This window comes from Monopterus albus, unplaced genomic scaffold (genome assembly GCF_001952655.1).
Source record: "Monopterus albus unplaced genomic scaffold, M_albus_1.0 scaffold56.1, whole genome shotgun sequence".
Lineage (NCBI taxonomy): Eukaryota > Metazoa > Chordata > Actinopteri > Synbranchiformes > Synbranchidae > Monopterus > Monopterus albus.
In genome coordinates, this window is record NW_018127936.1 from 698,902 (window position 1) to 720,414 (window position 21,513).

The 21,513-nt window shown below is 39.0% G+C and overlaps 2 protein-coding genes across 3 annotated transcripts in view; both read right to left on the reverse strand.

The window, feature by feature from the left end:
* Nucleotides 1–6,571, reverse strand: part of pggt1b (protein geranylgeranyltransferase type I, beta subunit) — an 8,374-nt gene extending 1,803 nt beyond the window's left edge. For both annotated transcript variants that reach the window (XM_020602368.1, XM_020602370.1), the window contains exons 1-7: nt 6,360–6,571; nt 5,674–5,792; nt 3,948–4,012; nt 3,400–3,551; nt 2,925–3,057; nt 2,529–2,574; nt 527–711 (exon numbers count right to left, since the gene is read on the reverse strand). In XM_020602368.1, coding sequence (XP_020458024.1) covers nt 527–711; nt 2,529–2,574; nt 2,925–3,057; nt 3,400–3,551; nt 3,948–4,012; nt 5,674–5,792; nt 6,360–6,487 — 828 coding nt within the window. In that variant the 5' untranslated portion in view covers nt 6,488–6,571. The remainder of the gene's footprint in view (nt 1–526; nt 712–2,528; nt 2,575–2,924; nt 3,058–3,399; nt 3,552–3,947; nt 4,013–5,673; nt 5,793–6,359) is intronic.
* Nucleotides 6,572–6,842: 271 nt separating this feature from the next.
* On the reverse strand, nt 6,843–12,839 carry ccdc112 (coiled-coil domain containing 112). The gene is made up of 14 exons (XM_020602367.1): nt 12,772–12,839; nt 12,150–12,280; nt 11,297–11,418; nt 10,920–11,009; nt 10,575–10,650; nt 10,113–10,233; nt 9,751–9,867; nt 9,408–9,545; nt 8,921–9,042; nt 8,135–8,261; nt 7,769–7,936; nt 7,382–7,480; nt 7,104–7,222; nt 6,843–6,991 (listed from the first exon to the last, which is right to left on the reverse strand). Exons 1-14 carry the CDS (start codon nt 12,814–12,816, stop codon nt 6,961–6,963), a joined length of 1,506 nt encoding a protein of 501 aa, XP_020458023.1. The 5' UTR covers nt 12,817–12,839; the 3' UTR covers nt 6,843–6,960.
* Nucleotides 12,840–21,513: the final 8,674 nt, after the last annotated feature.

The window sequence follows — 21,513 nt, forward strand, 5'->3', positions numbered from 1 at the left end:
GGGGTTCAGTGTCTTGCCCAAGGACACTTCAACATGTGGAACTGCTGGCACTGTGATTTGAACCTCCAACCCTCCGACTGGGAGACAACCACTCTACCCAGTGAACCACAGTCGCGCCACGTTCTTCCGATACAGGTATTAATGCAAATATTGTAATGTCATTCTACTCTGAAGTCTTTCTTACAAAAGAACTGTTTCCAGGATTGCCCCCCGCCCTCCAAAGAAAAAAAACAAACAAAAAAAATGGCTGTGCAAATTTGTTCATCAGCATCTTTATGATATAGCAAATGTACACTTCTTTTTTTCTTTTACTGGCCACGATTTAGCAGATTCAAAATGATGAACTCTTCTTCGAAAGGCAGTTTTGTTTCTACCAGATGACTATTGTCCCCCCGTTAGGTGAGCAATGTATCGCATCTGCACTAAAATGTAAAATCAGGGGTAATATACATAGATGAAATGAACATGTTAACGCATGCAAGAGTGTGTGCATGAAGTAGCCCGTGTCTGTTACACCAGTCTTTACCTCTAGCGTAGCTCCAACCCAAAATGAGTAGCATGTGTCTACAGGTTTGTTGGGGCGCCCGTGGAAGCCACTCTGCTGCCTCATGATACACCAGCGCCGGATCCTGTCGAGCTCCCGCTTACTCAGTGCTTCCTCCAGCCGACCCATCAGACACAGAGAGGCTATGGCGCAGTACGTCCAGCCACCTGGATGCACAGACAGTTGCATGACACACATACAGTGGATATGGACAATTCATTTAACAAATCTAGTGTAGAAAAAGTTAAAAGCGGCTCCAGTGGTTCACACCACATTCTGATGACAGACAACTGGATGATTACAGAGCAGTGCAGTAAAAGCATGCTTGGGCCCTTTCTACTCTCACTTTCCACCTTTCCTTGAAAGTTGTCACAGCATGGAACTACTATATATTTTATATGAATATACAGAAATGTGTGCAAGTGAGGAAAGAGGCTGCATTTTTATACTTTTATGCACAACATTAGAAACATTTGTGAATGATGCTTTGGGCAGACCTTCTGACACTAGATCAGGGTGAGAGTTATTTCTTCAAAAGGTTAGGGAGTGTCTTGACAGCTGGCTACAAACATCAGTGTGTTCATCCACTGATGATAGATTGGCATCAATACAGCTACAGTTAGCAGCTATCCATCAGCTTTTACAACCCAAATGTCAGTTGTTTCCATTATCACCATGCCTTTACCACTACCATGATCCCTGGCTGCTTATCTGTGTTTATGTGCAAGGGAGAGAAAGAAAAAAAATAGGTGGAGTTATGATTGCGGGTCAAGGCTGTTAATCTGCTGCCCACGTGTTCTATCCACTTCTAATCAACAATGTCTAGGTCACTAGGCACAGGAAGAGGGCATAAACATAAACCTGAATCTAACAACTGTGTGGAATCCAAGCCTTGAACTAAAGTCTAACTGTGGATTTGGCCCAATCATATGAGTTTTAACAAAAATAAATATAAAAAATGAACAAAAAAAGAACAGACTAAAAGGAACTAATGTGCACCCTTCTGCACCTTTTTCCTATGATTCGATAAAAATTCACACCAGAAGCTAACAATGTTTCCTCATGGGCGAATGGTACATCGTACATTATTCATGGAAACCAACATTTGGGGATTCTCAACTGTATTTCATAACAAAAGAAGCAGCCATCAGAAAACACAGCCTAAAGAAAAAATGTTTTAAATACAGAAGAAGCAATGAGATAAAAGCTAAACACACAGAATACATACACATTGAAGAGGCTCATTACATATGTTTCATATGTTGAACTGCACAATGGTTCAAACTCAGTTCTCTACAAAAACTGTACAATTAAAGCACACAGTGTGGGAGGTCTGCTGAACAAACATATACACTTCAAGCATGGATGGGTAATGGGCATCTACTGTATATCTTTACTGATGTATAATGAGCCCTCAGACAGAGGTGGCTTGTTTACAGAAGAGAGCAGAGTCTCTGTGAAGCCCGTAATTATAGAATTTGAAATTATCTCAGTGAGGGAAATTACCAAGATCTGCCCCTTCAAGCCGTTTTAATTACACAGATTGAATTTGTGCACTCACAGTCTGTCACAAAGTTAACAGGAAGTGCAGGTAGTGCTTTGAAATGTGATAGTGTGTATATGCAGGAAGACATCATTTGTGTCAGAATAATAAGGTTTAATCTGAAAAGAGTAGGGATTAAAGAGGACAATGTATTTTCAGAGATGGATTTTAATGGCTAATCCTTTATACCAGTTACTCCCTTCAGCCACTTTCATGCCCTCTACTAGGACACTGCCAACACACCCATAAACCTTTTGATCTAATATGATCAACTGACAAAATCGCTATTCACACATTAGACTTTTAAATCTGGGCATTCAAGTGTTTTATTTCCGCTCTTACTACTGTGACTTAAAATAGCCTCTCTAATGTGCATGAGGATTTCAAAATCACATTTATGATATCTGTAAGTACAAACCATCACACAATGATCACACTCACCATGTGACTCTCGCCCAGCTCCCTGACCAAAGCCGTTGTCATACGACTGTGTAGGCGAAAAAGAAAAGGTCATTCAATTCCAATACTTCATATATCAAGAAATGCTAACATGTCAGAAGAGGCTGAACAGGTTTAAGACCGTGATGCACTATTGAATCCCTCTAAATAAAGTATTTCTAGGCAGGGTGCCACCTCCTGAAGGTGGGGTGCCTATTCTCCTCATTCAAGCATAGAGGCACTGCTTTGAATGGTGCAGAAACAGTGACTGTATGATTGGGGGCAGTCTTCTTGGTCTGGACTATAGATCTTATTGCATTCGTAGATTTGGGGTGCAGCACAAACCGCACCTTCTCCCACAGTTTAATACCTCATTCTAGGATTTTAAAATCAGCTCACCAAACTTCCTCGGATATATTCAATGGCCTTTTGGATGTCCATGCCTGACCAGTCATCCAGCATGTAACAGATACTGGCAGCACAGTAGATAAAGCGTATGTCATTTTCACTTCCTTCTGGCACTGCATAGAAACTGGAAGCAAGAGGACACCGACACAAAAAGTCAGACAAACAGGAGAGAATCATAAACAAGTGGAAATTAGTTAGCTGACTATATTCAAGATTTGTAGCATTTAAGTCATATTTTGACAAATGCAATAGAAAGCCTGTCAGCTGAAAGTCCTAACATGTTTAATCAGATATATTTATGTTATGGCTGAAAATTGTGATAACTACCAGACATGATACTCTACAGACACTGTCTGTGTGTTTGTGCACGTGGACAAAGTAACTACTGTTACCTAATGTGTGTTACTGTCAGTAAACATTAAGACTACTGTGTAGACTGCAAATGTGTATTTGTTCGTGTACTCACCTGCCATCCTCCAGCTGCAGTGCTCTGAGACCAGCCAGACAGGCCTGTTTGTTAACCCGACCTAGGTTATCTCCCAGTATTAGCAGTGAGCACAGACCAGTGTAGGTCATGGCTACATGGCCACTGTCATATGGATGGAGCACCCCTGGACCCTGAATAATATACAGAATCAAAATGACATAATATTCATAGAACTGCAGTGGAATCACAAAACTGCACTGGCACAACATTATGATGACTGGTAATGTTACAGCTGCTAGGATGATGCTAATAAACTAAAAATGTCCCAGAGCCCCCCCATGTGGGGTAACTGACAGGTGCAATGATTGGAATAGCTTAAAAAAAAAATCTAAGTATTTTCAGAAATATTAATGCAAAAGAAGAAATAGAGAAAACAAGGGATCATGGCAGCAAATATTTTGAACCAAAATATATTTTTAGACTAATGCAAATGAAAGTGATGCTTTACATTTTACATACAAGACATAATTGTTTGATCAAACTTGGGATCAGGTCTAAAAACAGTGTGGGGTAAGCAGGGACAGTACCTTAGTGCTATAAGGAATTCCAATATGAGATGATCCTCGAAACCCACAACGACTTAGGTTAGATTCTGGAGGACAGTACAAAGGCAGGTCAGACTCAGCAATAGGCACCTAATAAAAATCAAAAACACTACTATGCTTTACTGTCTTACATTTTTACTGCCCTTCAGCAAGGTGCTGCAAAGATGTATAACTTAACCTACTGGCTATAAATACAGTGCACTGATGTCATCTATTGGCCATGATAGGAACAACAACATCAACATACTCCAAACCACACAGTCATCAGGGTCCCAAATTATATCAGTTTTTTACTGTGAGAGGGTCACAGTACACTGTACGTGCATTGCATAATGGAAAAGCTCTTTTTATCTTGAGTGTAAAACTTTGCATATTAGCACTCGGTCAAACCAGAGAAGTCTGTTAATAGGGATGGGATGATATGACTTTTCCTCGATATGATTCGATGCACAATATGGTATGTACAATTCGATTCAATCATGGCACAATTAAAAATTCAGTGCAAGTCGCATTTAAACAAGGATAGACAATGTCTGGCTGAGACACGCAACACATTTCTATCTTGAGTTAACTTGTGAATATATTAACATCCAACACACTTGTTCTCATTTGGACAACACCACCACATCCTTCAGCAGTTGGGAAAAGGCTCAGAACTGATGACTGTATCATCAGTATGAAAATGACACTAAGAAAGTGCATCCCAAACTGGATTTTTACAATTAATAACAAGAAACCAGCCAGACACCAAACATATGGCAGCAAAGATCAGGCTGATAAGGCACAGCTATCCTGAATAGATTTCAGTTGATGTCTTGAATAATTAACTAGCATTAGCATCTAAACAGATGGCACAGAGTTGCTTGTAGAGACAGAAAAACAAGTAATCAAATATTTAGAGTAGATGAATACACATTTTTGACAGCATGTACACTTTTTTCCATATGGCAGCCCACTAACCAGGATAAGAATAGCAAGAATGGGTTTTCCTTATAACAAGATACTAAGCAAGCGTTTAGGTAAATCGAACATTGCCTAAATAATTATTGTATGGCCAGCGTAATTTAGAGCCCAACTTTCCCAGATGAACAGAGGTACAGTTGGAACAGGTCTGGTGAGGAAGACATAGGAAGGCCATTATCTGGTTCAAAATCCAAAATGGATGAAAATATTTGTGACATCAAAGCTTGAGAACTCTTATGTTCTCACACTTAAGGAAGCTTTCTTGAAGTGTATGTTTTAAGAAACTCTCATAATGGCAGCCACCTAACCTCGCCCTGAGCCCCAGTGGTCCTCTAGTTGCTATCCTGCTCTCACTCAATAACCTACATTTACATGAAATGTTCTGAGTATCTGTTTCACCTTCTGTCACTTCCACACATAACTTCTATATTATGTCATGAAATTTTTGCATTTTTCTTGATGTGTCTATTCAAACACCCCTAGCCTACCCCATGGAAATGTGTACATTACATTCCAGATCCAAAGATATTCAATTTACCATGACAGAAACACACTGCATTCCCACATTTGAAAAGCTTCAACCAGTAAATATTTGGTATTTTTACTTAAAAAAAAATGGCTGATTATTTGATCAAAATTGCCTGATTAATTTACTGTTGATCGACTAATTGATTAAGCTACTATCCAATTAACTGTCTAAACTCGGTCTATTTATAGTCAGGGGTGAAGAAGTGAGAAGACTTACGATCCTCTGTGGGCAGAACTTGTAATGAGTAGATCCATTCAATTATGATGTTCCTATCAACCACATCAAGAGCATCCAGCACGTCCAGACCAGACAGAGCAAAAAACACAACAGTTAACCTGAAAAGAAGGCAAATAGCAGTCTTATTCATTTTTACTCGTTTAGTACTGATGGACATAAAAATCAGCATAAGATGCAAGAATCATAAATTAATACCATATTAGATTAACGTTACTAGATAACAAATCCCGATTCAAAAACTTTTTTTATTTTATTTTACAGAAAAATAAAACAAACCGATTAGCTAATGTTACGCAACGTTACCTACTGGTTATGTTCAGTTGGCTGAGACAATATTTAAATGAAATACTTCACAAACTTAACAGCCAGTTTAAAATTCCATCTTAAATTAGGTTTATTTCTATGATAATACAACTTAATAACGCTGACAAGTTTCACCGGGCGTCGTGCCCAGCTGTGCCGTTAGTTTCCCGTTTTACTACAGCCATTCTGTCATACTGTAACTTCACTACCATAACTAATCAAAGCTAGCACGCTAAGCTAACTAGCGTTAGCACTAACTTCCATTCAAACCGGTCGGTGAACCACAGCTAACGCTAACGCTAGCCAATTTCTTCAAATAAACATTTAAACTACAGCATCATTTTATCCTCCGGCACACTTACCTGGTTGTTTCTAGAGATGCATATCTCTCGGGTAACACCTGAAGCGTTCTCTGGAAGAATCGGATATGCCGATCTCTTAAAAAGTCTATTTGCTCAAATTCTTCAAACTGACTGTCCTCTTCCGCCATCTTTGCATCCGCGTCTATGAGGAACCTTTTCCGGAATGTTTGTTGTTTCAAAATAAAAGCTCATATTACAGAGAGGGTCTTAAGTACATACTGTATTATACAGTCTTACTTTTATATTACTTTGGAAATTTTCTTGGCATTTCCTTAAATAGCCCAATATATTCCAATACTTATTCCTAGAAATCTGTGAACCCCTAATAACGCTGACCTCCAAAAAACATTCACTACATTTTACCAAGGCAAAATTAACCAACAGAGAAGTAGTGGAAATTTAAACAAAATCATAATTACAAACTTTTATTTTAAATAACCATTTTTTAAAATGTAAGTTACTCCATAGATTGTACAAAATGGCAAACATCAGCACATTGTGGTTTCAAATAAAGGCACAATCTGATATTGAGGTCCCACTGTGTACATTTTGATTTGTGAATGTGTTTCAGGACAGCACCGTTGGCTTCTGTTGTTACTCATCACAGCCCTTGTCTCCAACTGGGAACAGCTCTACAGCAAAATTAAAAATATTTTCATTGATTCAGTAACCAAACATCAAGTATTATCCCAAACATCCCTTAACCTCACCTAGCGATTGTAAAAAATAAAATGGCAATCAGACCTGTGAAACATTTGTAGCACAGGCCCTCCTCCTGAAGGTCCGATGTGTTTCATTCGCTCCTCCCATCCCTTAGTGGGACGAGTCAGTCTGGAGGGGTCTCTGCTAATGTGAACATCCACCTGAATGAGGATATGTCACAATTTTCCTAAATCCACAACTCTGCTTATCGAAGGCTTTAAAGATTTTCTGGTTTTGTGAGATGTTTTAAGATAATGTTTGTTCATCATTTTGAGAGATCTTGTGATATGTGACTGATGTATACCCTATACAGTCCTTACCTTCTCCTTCAACTTAGCAGAAATTCTCTTCTGTCTTTCCTCCTCTTCTTTCTCCCTCAGTTGTTTCTCCTGAAGCTTTGCCTCCACCTTGTGAATATCCTGAAGAAAACACATTCTGTGTTACACAGTGTAGTGGATTCCCTATTTACCTGCCAAAACAAGCCTTTGTAATTTTTTCCAACATTTGAAAACCTGCTAAAACATCATATCACTAAAATACATCATATTGCAACCTCACATTATAAACTGATGTCAAAATAGCACCCATGCAGATTTGCTGTTTAACATCTAGTGGAAAATCCTGGCCTTTAAATGTGATACCACCCAGCACTCTGGTTCAAAACAAACAGCTGGTTCCTCTGTCTTTGTGATTCCCAGACTTCGTACCCTTTCAGTGAAGCGTTTGATGCTCTTTGCTGCCTCCCTTCTCCTGTTATCCCTCTCCCTCTGTTCTTCCTCCTGCCTCCTCTTCTCCTGTTCCTCCTCCTCCTCTCTCTTCAGTTGTAGCTGCTCCTCAATGCTCAGCTTCACTTCCAGCTGACGACGAAGCTCTTCCTGATAAAAAGTTGCCATTTTGACTGGTAAAGGTTTGAAGGCATTAGCCATGCACCTGTTTTCATCAATCTCTGTTTTATATGTGTATTCATTTTCACGCTAAATAAATTACACAATACTCAAAAACACACAGATAAGAACATATCAATAAAGAAGCTCTACCTCAAATGACTTCTTACACACATATGCAAAAAGCACCTTTGCCCGCCTCCTTTTTTGTATCTCCTCAGCCAACTTCTGCTCCTCTTCCTGCTCCTCCTTTCTTCTCTTCTCTTCTCTCCACTCCTCTAATCGCTGTGCTGCCTCCTTCCTCTGCTCCTCAGTCCTACAGCAAGAGCATAAAATACACACACACACACACAAAAAAAACAATGAACAAATAAAGCCCCCAAATTCACCCTTCCATAAAGTGACCAATCAAACTATTTGGGTGCCTGTCAGATCTGGTGAGGTCTTATGTTTTTGGGGTGTGTTTTACAGTTTTAGCCATGGAACAAATAGGTGAATCCCAATTTCATTATTTTATTGTTGCTCGCTCCTCAATCCTCACTAGAAACAGGAAGTCGTTCCAGTCGACCATGATGAAGGACATCCCAAAGCTCTTATTTCTGCTCTGAGGAGCGAGGAGCAAGCAGGCTGCCTGGAGGAGCTATAACCAAGGACACATTAGTGTATCCTTCATTGAAGTCTGTTATGGACTGAAACGCCCCTTTGTTGGAAATGAGTTTGTGATTGGACGCTTCACATGAAGGCTCAAGGAAAGGACATCTCATATCAGTTAAAATATGTTTCCTTGGTTCCTTTCTCCTCGCAGTTTCTCCTTGCATCTTTTCTCTGCGTCTTACCTGGGTGGGACTAACTTGCAAGGAAAAGGTACAAGTGAGGGAAACATGGATGTAATTAGGTGAACTGGGATTCACCTAATGTGTGCTCCACCTCATGTTTCTGTTTTTTGTTCTATTTTATATTCATCTTCTGACTCACCGTTGTTGCTGGGCCTGTTTCTTGGCCTCATTCTCCCTCCTTTGTGCCTCCTCTGCCTCCTCCTGACTCTGTATCCTGGTATGGCGCTCTTGATTTTTCCTGGCTTTCCACTGCTGAATAGCCTGGATATGGAATGAAGACAAGTAGTGAAAATGGAAATCAAACAATATAATAAAAGGCATACTACTGGAAACAATAGTAAAGTTTAAAGTTTAACTCAAATGAAAAAAGCAAATGTGTCCTCCACACACAATTGTGCAGGTGATCAAAGACTCCTATCAAAACTGTGGTGATGGCTAATAAGGGGAATTTGGTTTTTCAAAATCCAAAGTAACAGAGTTTTTTACATAGCATTTTAGTGGCTTCCATGGGCCAGAGGGTATGGTTACCTTTACACATGCCAGTTTTCTCACAGCTGACAACATATCTATCCAAAAGAGGGTTGCTTTCCTGTTGAGCTCATACAGGTTTTATCATACTTCTCTACCTTTCTCTTTCTGTCCTGTAGGTGAAGCAGTTCCTGATGCCAGTCCTCATGCTGCTCTATCTCCTCCAATGTTTTACCAGGCAGGTACAGTTTAGCCTCTTTCCTGTAGTCTGGTTGCCCACTGTGCTTTGTCCAGACCTGTAAATCAGACAGATTAGACAGACAGAAGCCTTGCAGCAGTCAGCCACTGGTTTGGCATCTGCTAAAGTTGCTTGAAGCAAAATGCTGAACAATATTAGTTTAAGCGGCAGTCTGTGACTGTGTGTAATGGGAAGCTGGCAAAAGAACAGAGGATTTCAAATACAGCTGAAGCTATTGAGGCACAATGACATTATTGTCTTACTTTGAGAAAGGCTTGGTGGTCATACTGGTCCCAGCCCCCATAAAAGCCTCCAGTTTTCTGCAGGAAAACCTCCAGTGCTCTGACCTCTGCAGAAAGGTCTCTGTCCTGGGGTCTGGTCTTATGGAAAAAACAATGCTATGAATGAAATGCCACATGAGTGAGAACTCAGAATGCATTAACACTTTCTTATGATTTCAGAAATAGTCTTGTATTTCAATCTCTGGGCTCCAAAGCTGTAATATCTTGTAACATTTATTTATCACACATAATAAGATTCTACACTTGGCTCTCCATCTTATTTTCATTGCATTAACAATGGGAAAAGAAAAATGCAGAAAGGAGAGTGAAGAAAAGGGACAGACCTTAGGAGCAGTGGGTAGTTTAGTGTCTGATTTGACAGCAAAGTTCCAGTTTTCTAGCTTCTTCTCATAAGCAGTGATCTCCTGTCTGCATGTCCTCTCCTCCTTCAGAAGTTCCTCAAAGCTGAGAGGAGCAGAAAAACACAGAAAACAAATATTCACATTTTCATTACAGTGCAGGTAATTATTCCTGATATTAAGTCACTTGGCCACTTCACTGTACATATGCGTTTACTTTTACCTTTTTGTTTAACTGATGTAAGAGTACTTTGCTTATTTATTGCTAATTGGTGGAGGACGAAACATTTTAAACAACCTGGGCTGAGTCAACACTTCTTTAACATGATCTCAACAAAGCAAAAATGCTATTTCCTGAAGAGTTACTGTACTGTTATTGTACAGTTATTGTAATATATTACATCTTATCTTTGTGTTTTTTCATTTTCTGTTGGTGTATTCTCTTACCATATGCGCTGCTCCTCTCTCATGGTGCTGATTGAGATTTCCACCTCTGACATTATTTCCTTCAGTCTTTCAATCACTGGAAACCCAACCAGAAATGCAAAACACATGATTAAAGATGACTATGGCTTTACTGAACAGTGCACTAAACTGTAATAGCATCTGGATTATGGATCCAGCAAAATGGCAAAAATATTGATGATACAAAATTATTACAAACAGGTTAATGGCAAAGATGATGGATGAATAAATAGTAGAAAAATGTTTAAGGTACCAATGAAGAAACAATGGCAGAAAAAAACTACTTTGCTGAATGTGGTTGCTTTGATATTTCCTGATACTACTTACACTCAGGAGTTGGCTTCACATCTATAAGCTGTCTCTGAAACTTCCTCACACCATTATGAATCTTCACCAGTTGGTTTTGAAGACTAATTTCTAAAGTTAGGGGAAAGAAATCAGATTATTTATCACAGTTATAAGATTTATCTCTGCTTAATTACATAACCTACGAGTGAGGTGCACAGGTAAGATAATGGGTTGACATGTGACTACATCTTAACATATGATACACTTTTATAAGGTAAATATGAGGTATATTAAAAAGCAATATGATTTTTTTCTTATACATTCTGATTTAAAATGTGTAGCTTGTGATCTTCAGTGACGTCCCCTAAAAAGTCTAGGAGAAATAATAGGCTATTGTAAAACAAATACAGGCTTACTCTCAGCATTTCTATTTTCCTCCAGCACCTTCTCATATTCTTCCAGGTCTCCAGATACATCTGTCCAGCCATTCTTTCTGCACTGAACACTCCACGCCCTCTCTTTCTCCAGCTTTTCAATTCTGTAACGAGGAAGAAAAAAAAATTAAATGAGAAAGTTACATTACTGATCAGCAAAAACACACTGATATTAAGGTTTCAAGTCTTCAAAAGGTCCAGAGATAAATGTTATATTATAGAGAAGTTACATTAATGCTGCACAAATAAGGAATGTGTGATTTCAGATTATTACCACATTCAACTTGAAAGTATAACATGGGGTTAGCTGGTCTCAAATTATGTACCAAATCCATTATTGCTAGTGTCAGGCCTACATACATGGGACTAGAAATTACATGCACATACAAATGTCAGTTTTACTTTATTTTGAGGCTGCTATTTGGGGAAATTATGGACGGATTAGGAGACAATGGGCCCTTGAGCACAGACAGATTAAAAGCCCTCAGCCCCCTGATGCATGTCATTTTGTGTGTTGTCTTATGATGTAGTCTTTTTTAGTCATTTTGCATTTCTTTGTAGTAATTTTGTTTATTTTTTTTTCCATTTTTTCATGTCTTGATGGATGTTTTGTGTCTCTTTGTTTTTGTTCTTTGTGTTTTGACTAAGCTGCATTTCTTTCACACTAGAAATATGTCACCGCATACAGAGGGCCCATCTGGTAATCTATCCATAGTGGTAAATCATTTATTACAGGGCATTACTTTCATTTTGTCCACGCACTCTGTCTGTACAGTGATAGTTAAGTGTTTCAAAATTTAGAATTAAATCTGAAATAACACTTTTTCACTCTTACTGCCTCCTGTTCTTCTCGGCTTCCCTGAGAAACTGTGTGGCTCTCCGTCTGCCCAGCCTGTCATCCAGCCTGTCACCGCTGACCAGGGATGATTTGCAGGGCTGCTGGACACCGGAGTCTCCCTCTTCATACTCAGTTTAATTTAGCAAAAGCAAAGAAAAAACACTGATCATTATGCAGCATATAAAACAACCACAAATATTCGCTGAAAAAAACTTAGGAATATGTTGAACTTCTCGAACGTCGCGTCCGATAATAGAACTCTAAATCTCTCGTTTGGAACCGCATTATCACGGGCAGGCGAGTATCATATGGGGCATCCATTTTCGGACAAGAACTAGTAGATGTTGCATGTCCTCTTACAAAATACCAAACACTCCAAAACAATTATACTAATATATTGACGAGGGAACATCGTCAGTGGCTAGCATATGTAATACAAAACCAAGAAGTTAGCAAGCGGCTCCCGTCTCTACTTAGCGAACACTAGCTAGTTCGAAACACCACATTTCCTGTTTTACCTGCAAACTTTTAACATTTTAGATAATTAAAATACTGTCAACTGACTAATATAACATTCCAGTTATTTAGTAAATTTCGCAAACAGCTCTGTCATAGCTACCCAGCCGTGTGTATCAGCGTATCCTACGGTTGCTAAGGTGGCCATGTTTAAGTGAAACTGTAAACAAAACAAACTTTATTTAAAAAACGACTATGCCAGTCAGCACTCATGTAGTTACGATTCGTGCCAGCAGAGGACGCTGCTTGTCATTAATCGATTTCATACAGTAATAGGTATATTACCGCCCGAAAGACTGGACTAGACTGGAACATATTATTTCCCACAGGGCTGATGACCAGGCTACATGAGAGGAGACAAACCCCAGGCCAGATTAAAGTCTTAGGTGCCCCAGGGCAAAAGCCTCTTCTTACTGACCCCTCTGCAAAAGGCAGTTTCATTATTTCTCCAGGGACCTAGAAACCAACCAGTACTCGACACGATCAAGTACTAAAAATGTTCATTACCTAACATAGAAAACAATAAAACAATTTTATAACAAATGAGCTCAATATAATTAATGGATTCATAATGGTTATACTGAGCCTCCAAATAATCCAATAGATTCTTTATTAACTAAATAGTATTAGAAAAGAAACTCTTATATCTGTTTCATATTTACTGTGTTGCGTTCTCAACATTAACACTATTTCCAGTTTTGCACACACATTGATAGCTAGTCAAACAACAACATTTTGTCAATAATGGATAATAACTAAATCATTAGTAAATGATCTATCAACGTTTAATAAATGGTGAAAAAAATAAAGGCAAAACTGCTTACAGACCCTTTATAAATGGTGCCTTATAAGAGAACAATGTGAGTATTTTTGATCAATTATGTTGTAATAATCACTGAGATAGATAGTATTATATGATTTAGGACTTTTTTACTCTCTTTTTAAAAGTCCCTTTCTATTTAAAATGGCATTTACTAGACTTTCTGTAGCGCAGTGTCTGTACCCCATACCCTGCTACAACTCGGTGGCTTGAGTTAGACTCTGTCAGATACATGCCTATGTTGTCTACTGAGGCTTTGGTTATTTCTGTAACAGCCTTTTTATGATGGCCAACAGCTATAATTATTACTAGAGCTTGCCAAGTGACAGTCTGAGAGAAAAAGGCTGAGAGAAAGAGAGAGTGAGGAGAAGTATAAATAGAAACCTGGATCCATTATTGAGTGCAGATATTGGGGATGGTTACTCCCATGGGTGCAGAGGCAGAATTGTCATTGCAACATAAATAGCAACCACTCTCTTTAATGAAGAGCGTTACAATTTTCTATCTTCACCCTCAGCCAGGGGACTCACTTATTTAACAAATGAGACAATGAGATGAGCCAGTCAATTGGATGGCATTACAGATCAGAAAAACATGCTGTACAAAGTAGGAGATGCTAAGACCAGACCAGGTTTGGGTACAAACATATAAATGTTAAAGATCTGTGATAATTTAGCTCAGTTCAAAAATAGAGTATACAGTGCCTTGCGAAAGTATTCGGCCCCCTTGAACTTTGCGACCTTTTGCCACATTTCAGGCTTCAAACATAAAGATATAAAACTGTAATTTTTTGTGAAGAATCAACAACAAGTGGGACACAATCATGAAGTGGAACGAAATTTATTGGATATTTCAAACCTTTTTAACAAATAAAAAACTGAAAAATTGGGCATGCAAAATTATTCAGCCCCCTTAAGTTAATACTTTGTAGCGCCACCTTTTGCTGCGATTACAGCTGTAAGTCACTTGGGGTATGTCTCTATCAGTTTTGCACATCGAGAGACTGAAATTTTTGCCCATGCCTCCTTGCAAAACAGCTCGAGCTCAGTGAGGTTGGATGGAGAGCGTTTGTGAACAGCAGCTTTCAGTTCTTTCCACAGATTCTCGATTGGATTCAGGTCTGGACTTTGACTTGGCCATTCTAACACCTGGATATGTTTATTTGTGAACCATTCCATTGTAGATTTTGCTTTATGTTTTGGATCATTGTCTTGTTGGAAGACAAAGCTCCGTCCCAGTCTCAGGTCTTTTGCAGACTCCATCAGGTTTCCATCCAGAATGGTCCTGTATTTGGCTCCATCCATCTTCCCATCAATTTTAACCATCTTCCCTGTCCCTGCTGAAGAAAAGCAGGCCCAAAACATGATGCTGCCACCACCATGTTTGACAATGGGGATGGTGTGTTCAGGGTGATGAGCTGTGCTGCTTTTACGCTAAACATAACGTTTTGCATTGTTGCCAAAAAGTTCGATTTTGGTTTCATCTGACCAGAGCACCTTCTTCCACATGTTTGGTGTGTCTCCCAGGTGGCTTGTGGCAAACTTTAAACGACACTTTTTATGGATATCTTTAAGAAATGGCTTTCTTCTTGCCACTCTTCCATAAAGGCCAGATTTGTGCAGTATACGACTGATTGTTGTCCTATGGACAGAGTCTCCCACCTCAGCTGTAGATCTCTGCAGTTCATCCAGAGTGATCATGGGCCTCTTGGCTGCATCTCTGATCAGTCTTCTCCTTGTATGAGCTGAAAGTTTAGAGGGACGGCCAGGTCTTGGTAGATTTGCAGTGGTCTGATACTCCTTCCATTTCAATATTATCACTTGCACAGTGCTCCTTGGGATGTTTAAAGCTTGGGAAATCTTTTTGTATCCAAATCCGGCTTTAAACTTCTCCACAACAGTATCTCGGACCTGCCTGGTGTGTTCCTTGTTCTTCATGATGCTCTCTGCGCTTTAAACAGACCTCTGAGACTATCACAGTGCAGGTGCATTTATACGGAGACTTGATTACACACAGGTGGATTCTATTTATCATCATTAGTCATTTAGGTCAACATTGGATCATTCAGAGATCCTCACTGAACTTCTGGAGAGAGTTTGCTGCACTGAAAGTAAAGGGGCTGAATAATTTTGCACGCCCAATTATTCAGTTTTTTATTTGTTATCATTGTAAAGGAGGATTCTTTTGATGCCCTTCATGGGGGAAATTTGAGTTGTGTGAAAAAATAGTTTCAACTTACTCAAATTGAAATCATCATTTCAAGATGACATTTTGAAATCATCTTGCAGTCGGATAGAGTTTGCTCAGCTGTCATCTGATGACCTAAATTGACAGGTGGTTTACCTCTTATGCCCCCCACCCCCAGCGACGAATGGAAGAAGTACTCAAATCTTTTACTCAGCTACATGAAAGTCACACATTCAAACATTTCCTTATGTAAAATCATATGAGCACTGGCATGAAATTATATTTAAAGTACCAAAGTGAAAACACTCTTTATACAGAGTGGCCTATTTAATACACATTATATTACTGGAATATAAATTTTAGTGTATTCATGTTGAAGTAACATTAAGGTTACAACTACTTTACACTGTGTACTTTTGGGTGGTTTACTTACATCATTATTTTGTTGTTGCTTATAATTTATATCATTTATTATAATTTGGAGATTAACTATAAATGAAGTGGATAGTAATGTATCAGATAATAATAATACCCAAAGTAAAAGTACCTCAATTTTGTGCCTCAAAGCACATGACTAAAATTTAAGTCCTATCATGACAACTGAACTGTTTCCTCCTTTTTTAATAATTTTAGTTGACACTATATAGTGTTGACCTAGGAGTGTAATGAACAGCCGATACCCGTGAGTGGGAAAGTACTGTAAGAAAGAATGAAAAATATGACCTTTGACCTCTTTTTAGGAGCTAATAGGCTTTTTGTAAATGTTATGAGACATGATCCCTGTAAACTGAGAGGTGAGTTTTGCATTCATGGGTGGTGGAACTCTGAGCCACCCTCCTGCCAGTTCTGTGAATTAGACATGCTTATTTACGAGATTTACCACTGTGTTGATTTTGTGTGTGTGTGTATTACAGAATCAGAATCTGCTTTATTGGCCAGGTGCGTCGGACACATGAGGAATTTGACCCTGGTACATTGGTTCTCAATGTGTATGTACATATCCCCATGCAAGGGGCAAGTAAACAGTAAAGCAGCATAAGGCTGTGTAATATAACAAAAATAAGCAGTATTAACAAGCAACAAACAGTACAAACAATGTAAAATAAGCAGTATAAACAGGCAGTAAAAAATTACTTTCCCACTCTTACACCACAAGTGAGAGTGATTACGGTATGTGTGTGTGACCCTTGTGTTGTACGAGCTGTCAGCCTACTATAAACCAAGTGCTGTTCATCACAGTTAACTACTGTATGTGGACAAACACATATAAACATGCACAAACAAAACAGACGCACACAAAAAAATTTGTCCAGACACCTGACTAACACTGTAATTGTATATGGTGTAAAAAAATGCAATTTGATCTGGCTTGGACTTCATCTTGCACATGTTTGGCATGTTAGACCCAAACTCAGACAGGCAACTGCACATGTGCACATGTGCACGTGTGTGTGTGTGTGTGCTGAGGAGCTCGAGAAGGCAGGGTGATCAGCCTAATTGCTTTTCCTGCTGCCCTTCAGGCTTGCACCTTCTCTCAGTGTGATGTCAGCACATCATCATTTCTCCAAATGTATCTTTAGGTGAACATTCCTCCTGTAACTCAAGCTCTTTACTCATGCATTTCCTTTATGTCTGATAGTTATCAGCCCTTTATGTGACCTCATTTATGTATGTTCTGCAACCAACCTATATACTCTGAAACATTTATATGCTGCTTATCAAATAATTGTTTGGTATAGGGATTACATTTTGGTTCAGAGCACAGGATTCTAAACTGAAGGTTGATATCTCTTCAGGGGGTCAGAAGAAAAATCTGAGGGAATACAAAGAAGAAACACCCAGAAGAAGTTACAATTTTCCCCAAATTCTCTCCTTGACTTTTTCTTTTTCTTTGCAAAATTACATGGGAAGACCATTTTCACAACTTTCTGACATCTGCATATGTGTGTCAAGGGGATCTCCGGTTGCCTTTACTTCATTTTCACAGGGCCCAAAAAAGGTCAATAATCACTGATATAAAAAGGAGTCACTCATGAAAATTTGAACAGATTGCAATGAAAATGTGGCATAGTCCCCAGAGTTTGAATCCTGATTACTTCAGTGATCCACTGACCTTTCATTTAACACCACCAGCAGCTCAAATTTTCCACTACTTGTCCAGCACTTCAGCTCATAAAAGACAGCTTGAAATAAGCTGTAGTATTAATGCATATATATATCAGCATATTTAAAGCTGTTCTCTGTAAGCTGAAGTGCTGGACAAATATTACAAGTATGCTGATTTTGTGGCCTTTTCACACTGAATAATCTGCAGTCCTAGAAACTCATTTGAAATTTAAATTACATTAGTTTCATGTCTACTTAATTAACATTATTATATGCATTTTGAATACACTTTTAATAACAGCTGTAAAAATATGCATGTATAATTGAACAGGTGAAAATTCAGGCATTCAATTATTATTTCTTACTCACTGAAACTTACTTTTTTAAAGTCAAGTCATGTTTATTTATAAAGCACAGCAATAGCAATTCAGTATGCCTCACCGCATCACAAAAATCTGTATTATAAATATAAAGAGAACAATACAGGTCAATAAAACAAAACACACAATTCATAAAAATCACTAGAGCAACACAAAACAGTAACACAGTTCCTATTTATTGCTTTGGGATGTCATCCAAAATACACTTTTTAAAATTATACAGTACGCCTTAAGAGCTAGGTATCTCACTGCTTCCAGGAGGTTAAACATAAACTAGCACAGCTCTAGTCATATGACTTTTATTTGAGATATCTGGCTACACAGTCTGCTTATTTTAGAAAATACTACACATCTGGCATCACTTGGTAGCTCAGCAGCTCTCTTTTTGAGTGATGCTGCTGTCTAGAGTGTCGCTGAGAGACTCATGACTGCTGCCGTTACCCCACTCTGAGTGATACCCCTGCAGTCAGAGCAATTGCCTTTTTTTACATGTACATGTACACAGCAGGAAAGAAAGAGACTAGAGTTTTATCTCTGTTTTGAATTTAGAGGCAAGCTTTCATCCCAATGGCAATGAATATATTAAATGGCCTATCTGCCTGTCAGCCTACTTCCTACTTGTGTACACTCTGCCCGTGTGTTCAGTGCGCAAGCCAAGAGTCTTCCACAAGGTGTTTTATAGCTAAAGCTAGTGAGCTATGGCAGAGATGGTACCCATAACAGAGACTGCTGTTACAGGCCAGACCCAGGCCTGGCCTGTAACAACGCAGCTGAAATGTTGAAGGTTCTGGGTTCGAGTTTGTGTGGAGTTTTCATGTTCTCCCTGCGCCTGCGTGGGTTTTCTCTGAGTACTCTGACTTCCAAAGACATGCAACTTAGGTTGATTGGTGGCTCTAAAGTGCCTGTAGGAGCAAGTATGAGTGTGTGTTGTTGTTTGTCTACATGTCAACCTTGTGATAGACTGGTGACCTCTTGCGCAGTGTCAGCTGGGACAGGCTCCAGCCCCCCCATGCGACCCTATTCAGGAATAAGCAGCCTAGATAATGGATGGTTGGATGTTGTTGTTGCCAGAAGTTGCTACCTGTATGCATTGTATGAGAGTTTGAAGACCACCACACAGAACAAACTCCTTTAATATGCAGCCAGACACTAGTCAGCTATAAGTGTATAGATAGGATTGTACTGCAGTTAACTAGGCATCAAGGGCCACATGCAGTGTTCTTGTTACTGAGACAGAATAAAGCTGTGTTTTTTTGACCAGTGTTCGCTGGCCTCCCTCTTCACTTCTCCCTGCTAGAAAAGCCCAGACTTCTAAGGCTAGTTACCAGCTAAATGCCAGGGCTAAAGCAGCTTAGACATGAACCAGAGGTCCCCAGCTAGAGTTCAAGTCTGCAGACTGGGGGGGACTGGGGGGGAAAGACTGTATTAGAGAAAGTTACAATTAAAAGAGAAGTAAAATCAAAATTAACATTGGTGTAGCTTTTGAACAATAGCAACAACTGAAACAACAATAGGGGCTGAAAAGTGACACCATGGTGGCCGTATTTCTGCCGAAGAGGTAATTATCAGTTTTTGTTTCGTTTGGGGGCATTTGTATTTAAAAATAATGTATTGAATAAGTAAAAGAACCTAGTGTAACATATCCTTGTGCTAACAGATATTACATAAATGAACTTTTGTTTGTTTCTTTGTTGTTTGCTTGTTTGTTTGTTAGTTGTTTTTTTTTTTTTGGTTGTTAGTTTGAACATGTGTCTGTGCTCATAGGTGAATTTTATCTGATTATGAGGTGCTAAATATAATGATTGGTTAGAGGGGTGGCTATATTAATAAGCTTTGGTTTCAGCCCACTCCTTTTTGGTCTTTTTAAGGGTAAATATTAAAGTTAGAGCACTGATTATCTACTGTTCAAAGAGGAATTAATGAGTATAAAAGAATGTTTCATCTGGACCAAAATAAAGAAGAAGAAGAAGAAGAAGAAACCCCTCATCCATTTTGAACTCTGGTGGTAGTGTTTGTTGTGTTTGGAGGAATCTTTTTAAGTTTGTGCATTTTCATTCCTAAAGAATTTTCATGCCTTGATGATTGAGTCACAGAGGGAAAGGTCTAAGAGAAAAATCACAGTGAAGTGATTTAACTGGCAGCAGCTTCCTTACTGGCAAGTTGGGCTTTCTGCCATCATTCTGGCATGTGGGCAGATCAGTTCTTGTTTCTTCCCTCCCTTTGCCACACCCATCATGTTCTCTTTGACTTTCTGTGTCCCATGACGTAGCAACCTGAAAACAAAGTCAAACAAACCTACTGTACTGTACATACAAGACAAACACTGTAATTTAGTGCAACACCCTTTATTATATGAATGATTGAAGAAACCCTCTGAGATGCTCGCTGTGTAAATGCCTGGTTCCCACTGTCTCCACACGTCCTGAGAAGATTAACACATTTTTGTCCAGTAGGTTTACTTGAACTGTTTTACCTCAACTTCTGGCATCTCATTAGAGTAACAAACATACAGTAATAAACTTTCAGTTGGAAGCATTAAGGTGCTGCATGGTCTAACGATCAACATTCAAACTGTTGTTTAAAAAAAAAATCCAACAAAATAGCCTTTGAATTGTCAGAACAACAGAGCTGCAGTCGTCCAGTTCATCTTTTCAGTTGACAATGTGATGTGTGTTGCTTGACTATTCAGCAGAGTTGTTGATAGTCTAAAAATACAACATGCTTACAATTTTCCAACTTTTGAGAGCAGAGATGAGGAGAGGGCTACAAGTGTCATCTCACTTCCTTCTAACACCACACTCTTAAAAAGCCTTCAAACTAATTTTTCACACATGTATCAGTGCTTCCTAAGATCTACAAGCAGATATATATGTGTCAAATCATTGGAAGTCTCATTTTAAAGCACAATGTGTCTATCTAGGTTGGCATGTAAGTAAATATATGAGGAAAAAAGAACAGAGAACTAGAAAGGAAGAAAGAAACAAAGATATAAAGGTTTAAACTGGGGTGTCAGCTGTGTCAGTGTGATCATGAGTAATGGACACCAGCAGGCTGAAGCATCTAGTTTATCCTCTGGACACTGGATCTGTGCCTGCCTGTCTCTGCGGCTCAGGACCAGAGCAAACACTCGTGTTGCTCTCTGTGGAAAATATCAACTGCTGACAGGTGTCAGGACAGACAGAGAGAGGCCATGTGTGTGTATGTGTGTGTGTGTACAGGTTGTTGTTTCAACAAATCTTAGTATGATACCATCATATATTATGTATTATGATACATCATTATTACCAAGACTTTGTTTTAGGACTAAGGTTAGAATTAGGTTTATGAGTAAGGGGCTATGAGATGCACTGTC

Coding starts and splice junctions, on each gene's coding strand:
- ccdc112 (XM_020602367.1), bottom strand. CDS start 12,816: ATGGCCACCTTAGCAACCGTAGGATACGCTGATACACACGGCTGG. Junction 9,868..10,112: donor AACTACCCACTGCTCCTAAG/GTCTGTCCCTTT, acceptor TTTTTCCATAAG/ACCAGACCCCAGGACAGAGA. Junction 7,481..7,768: donor TCAAACGCTTCACTGAAAGG/GTACGAAGTCTG, acceptor TGTTTTCTTCAG/GATATTCACAAGGTGGAGGC.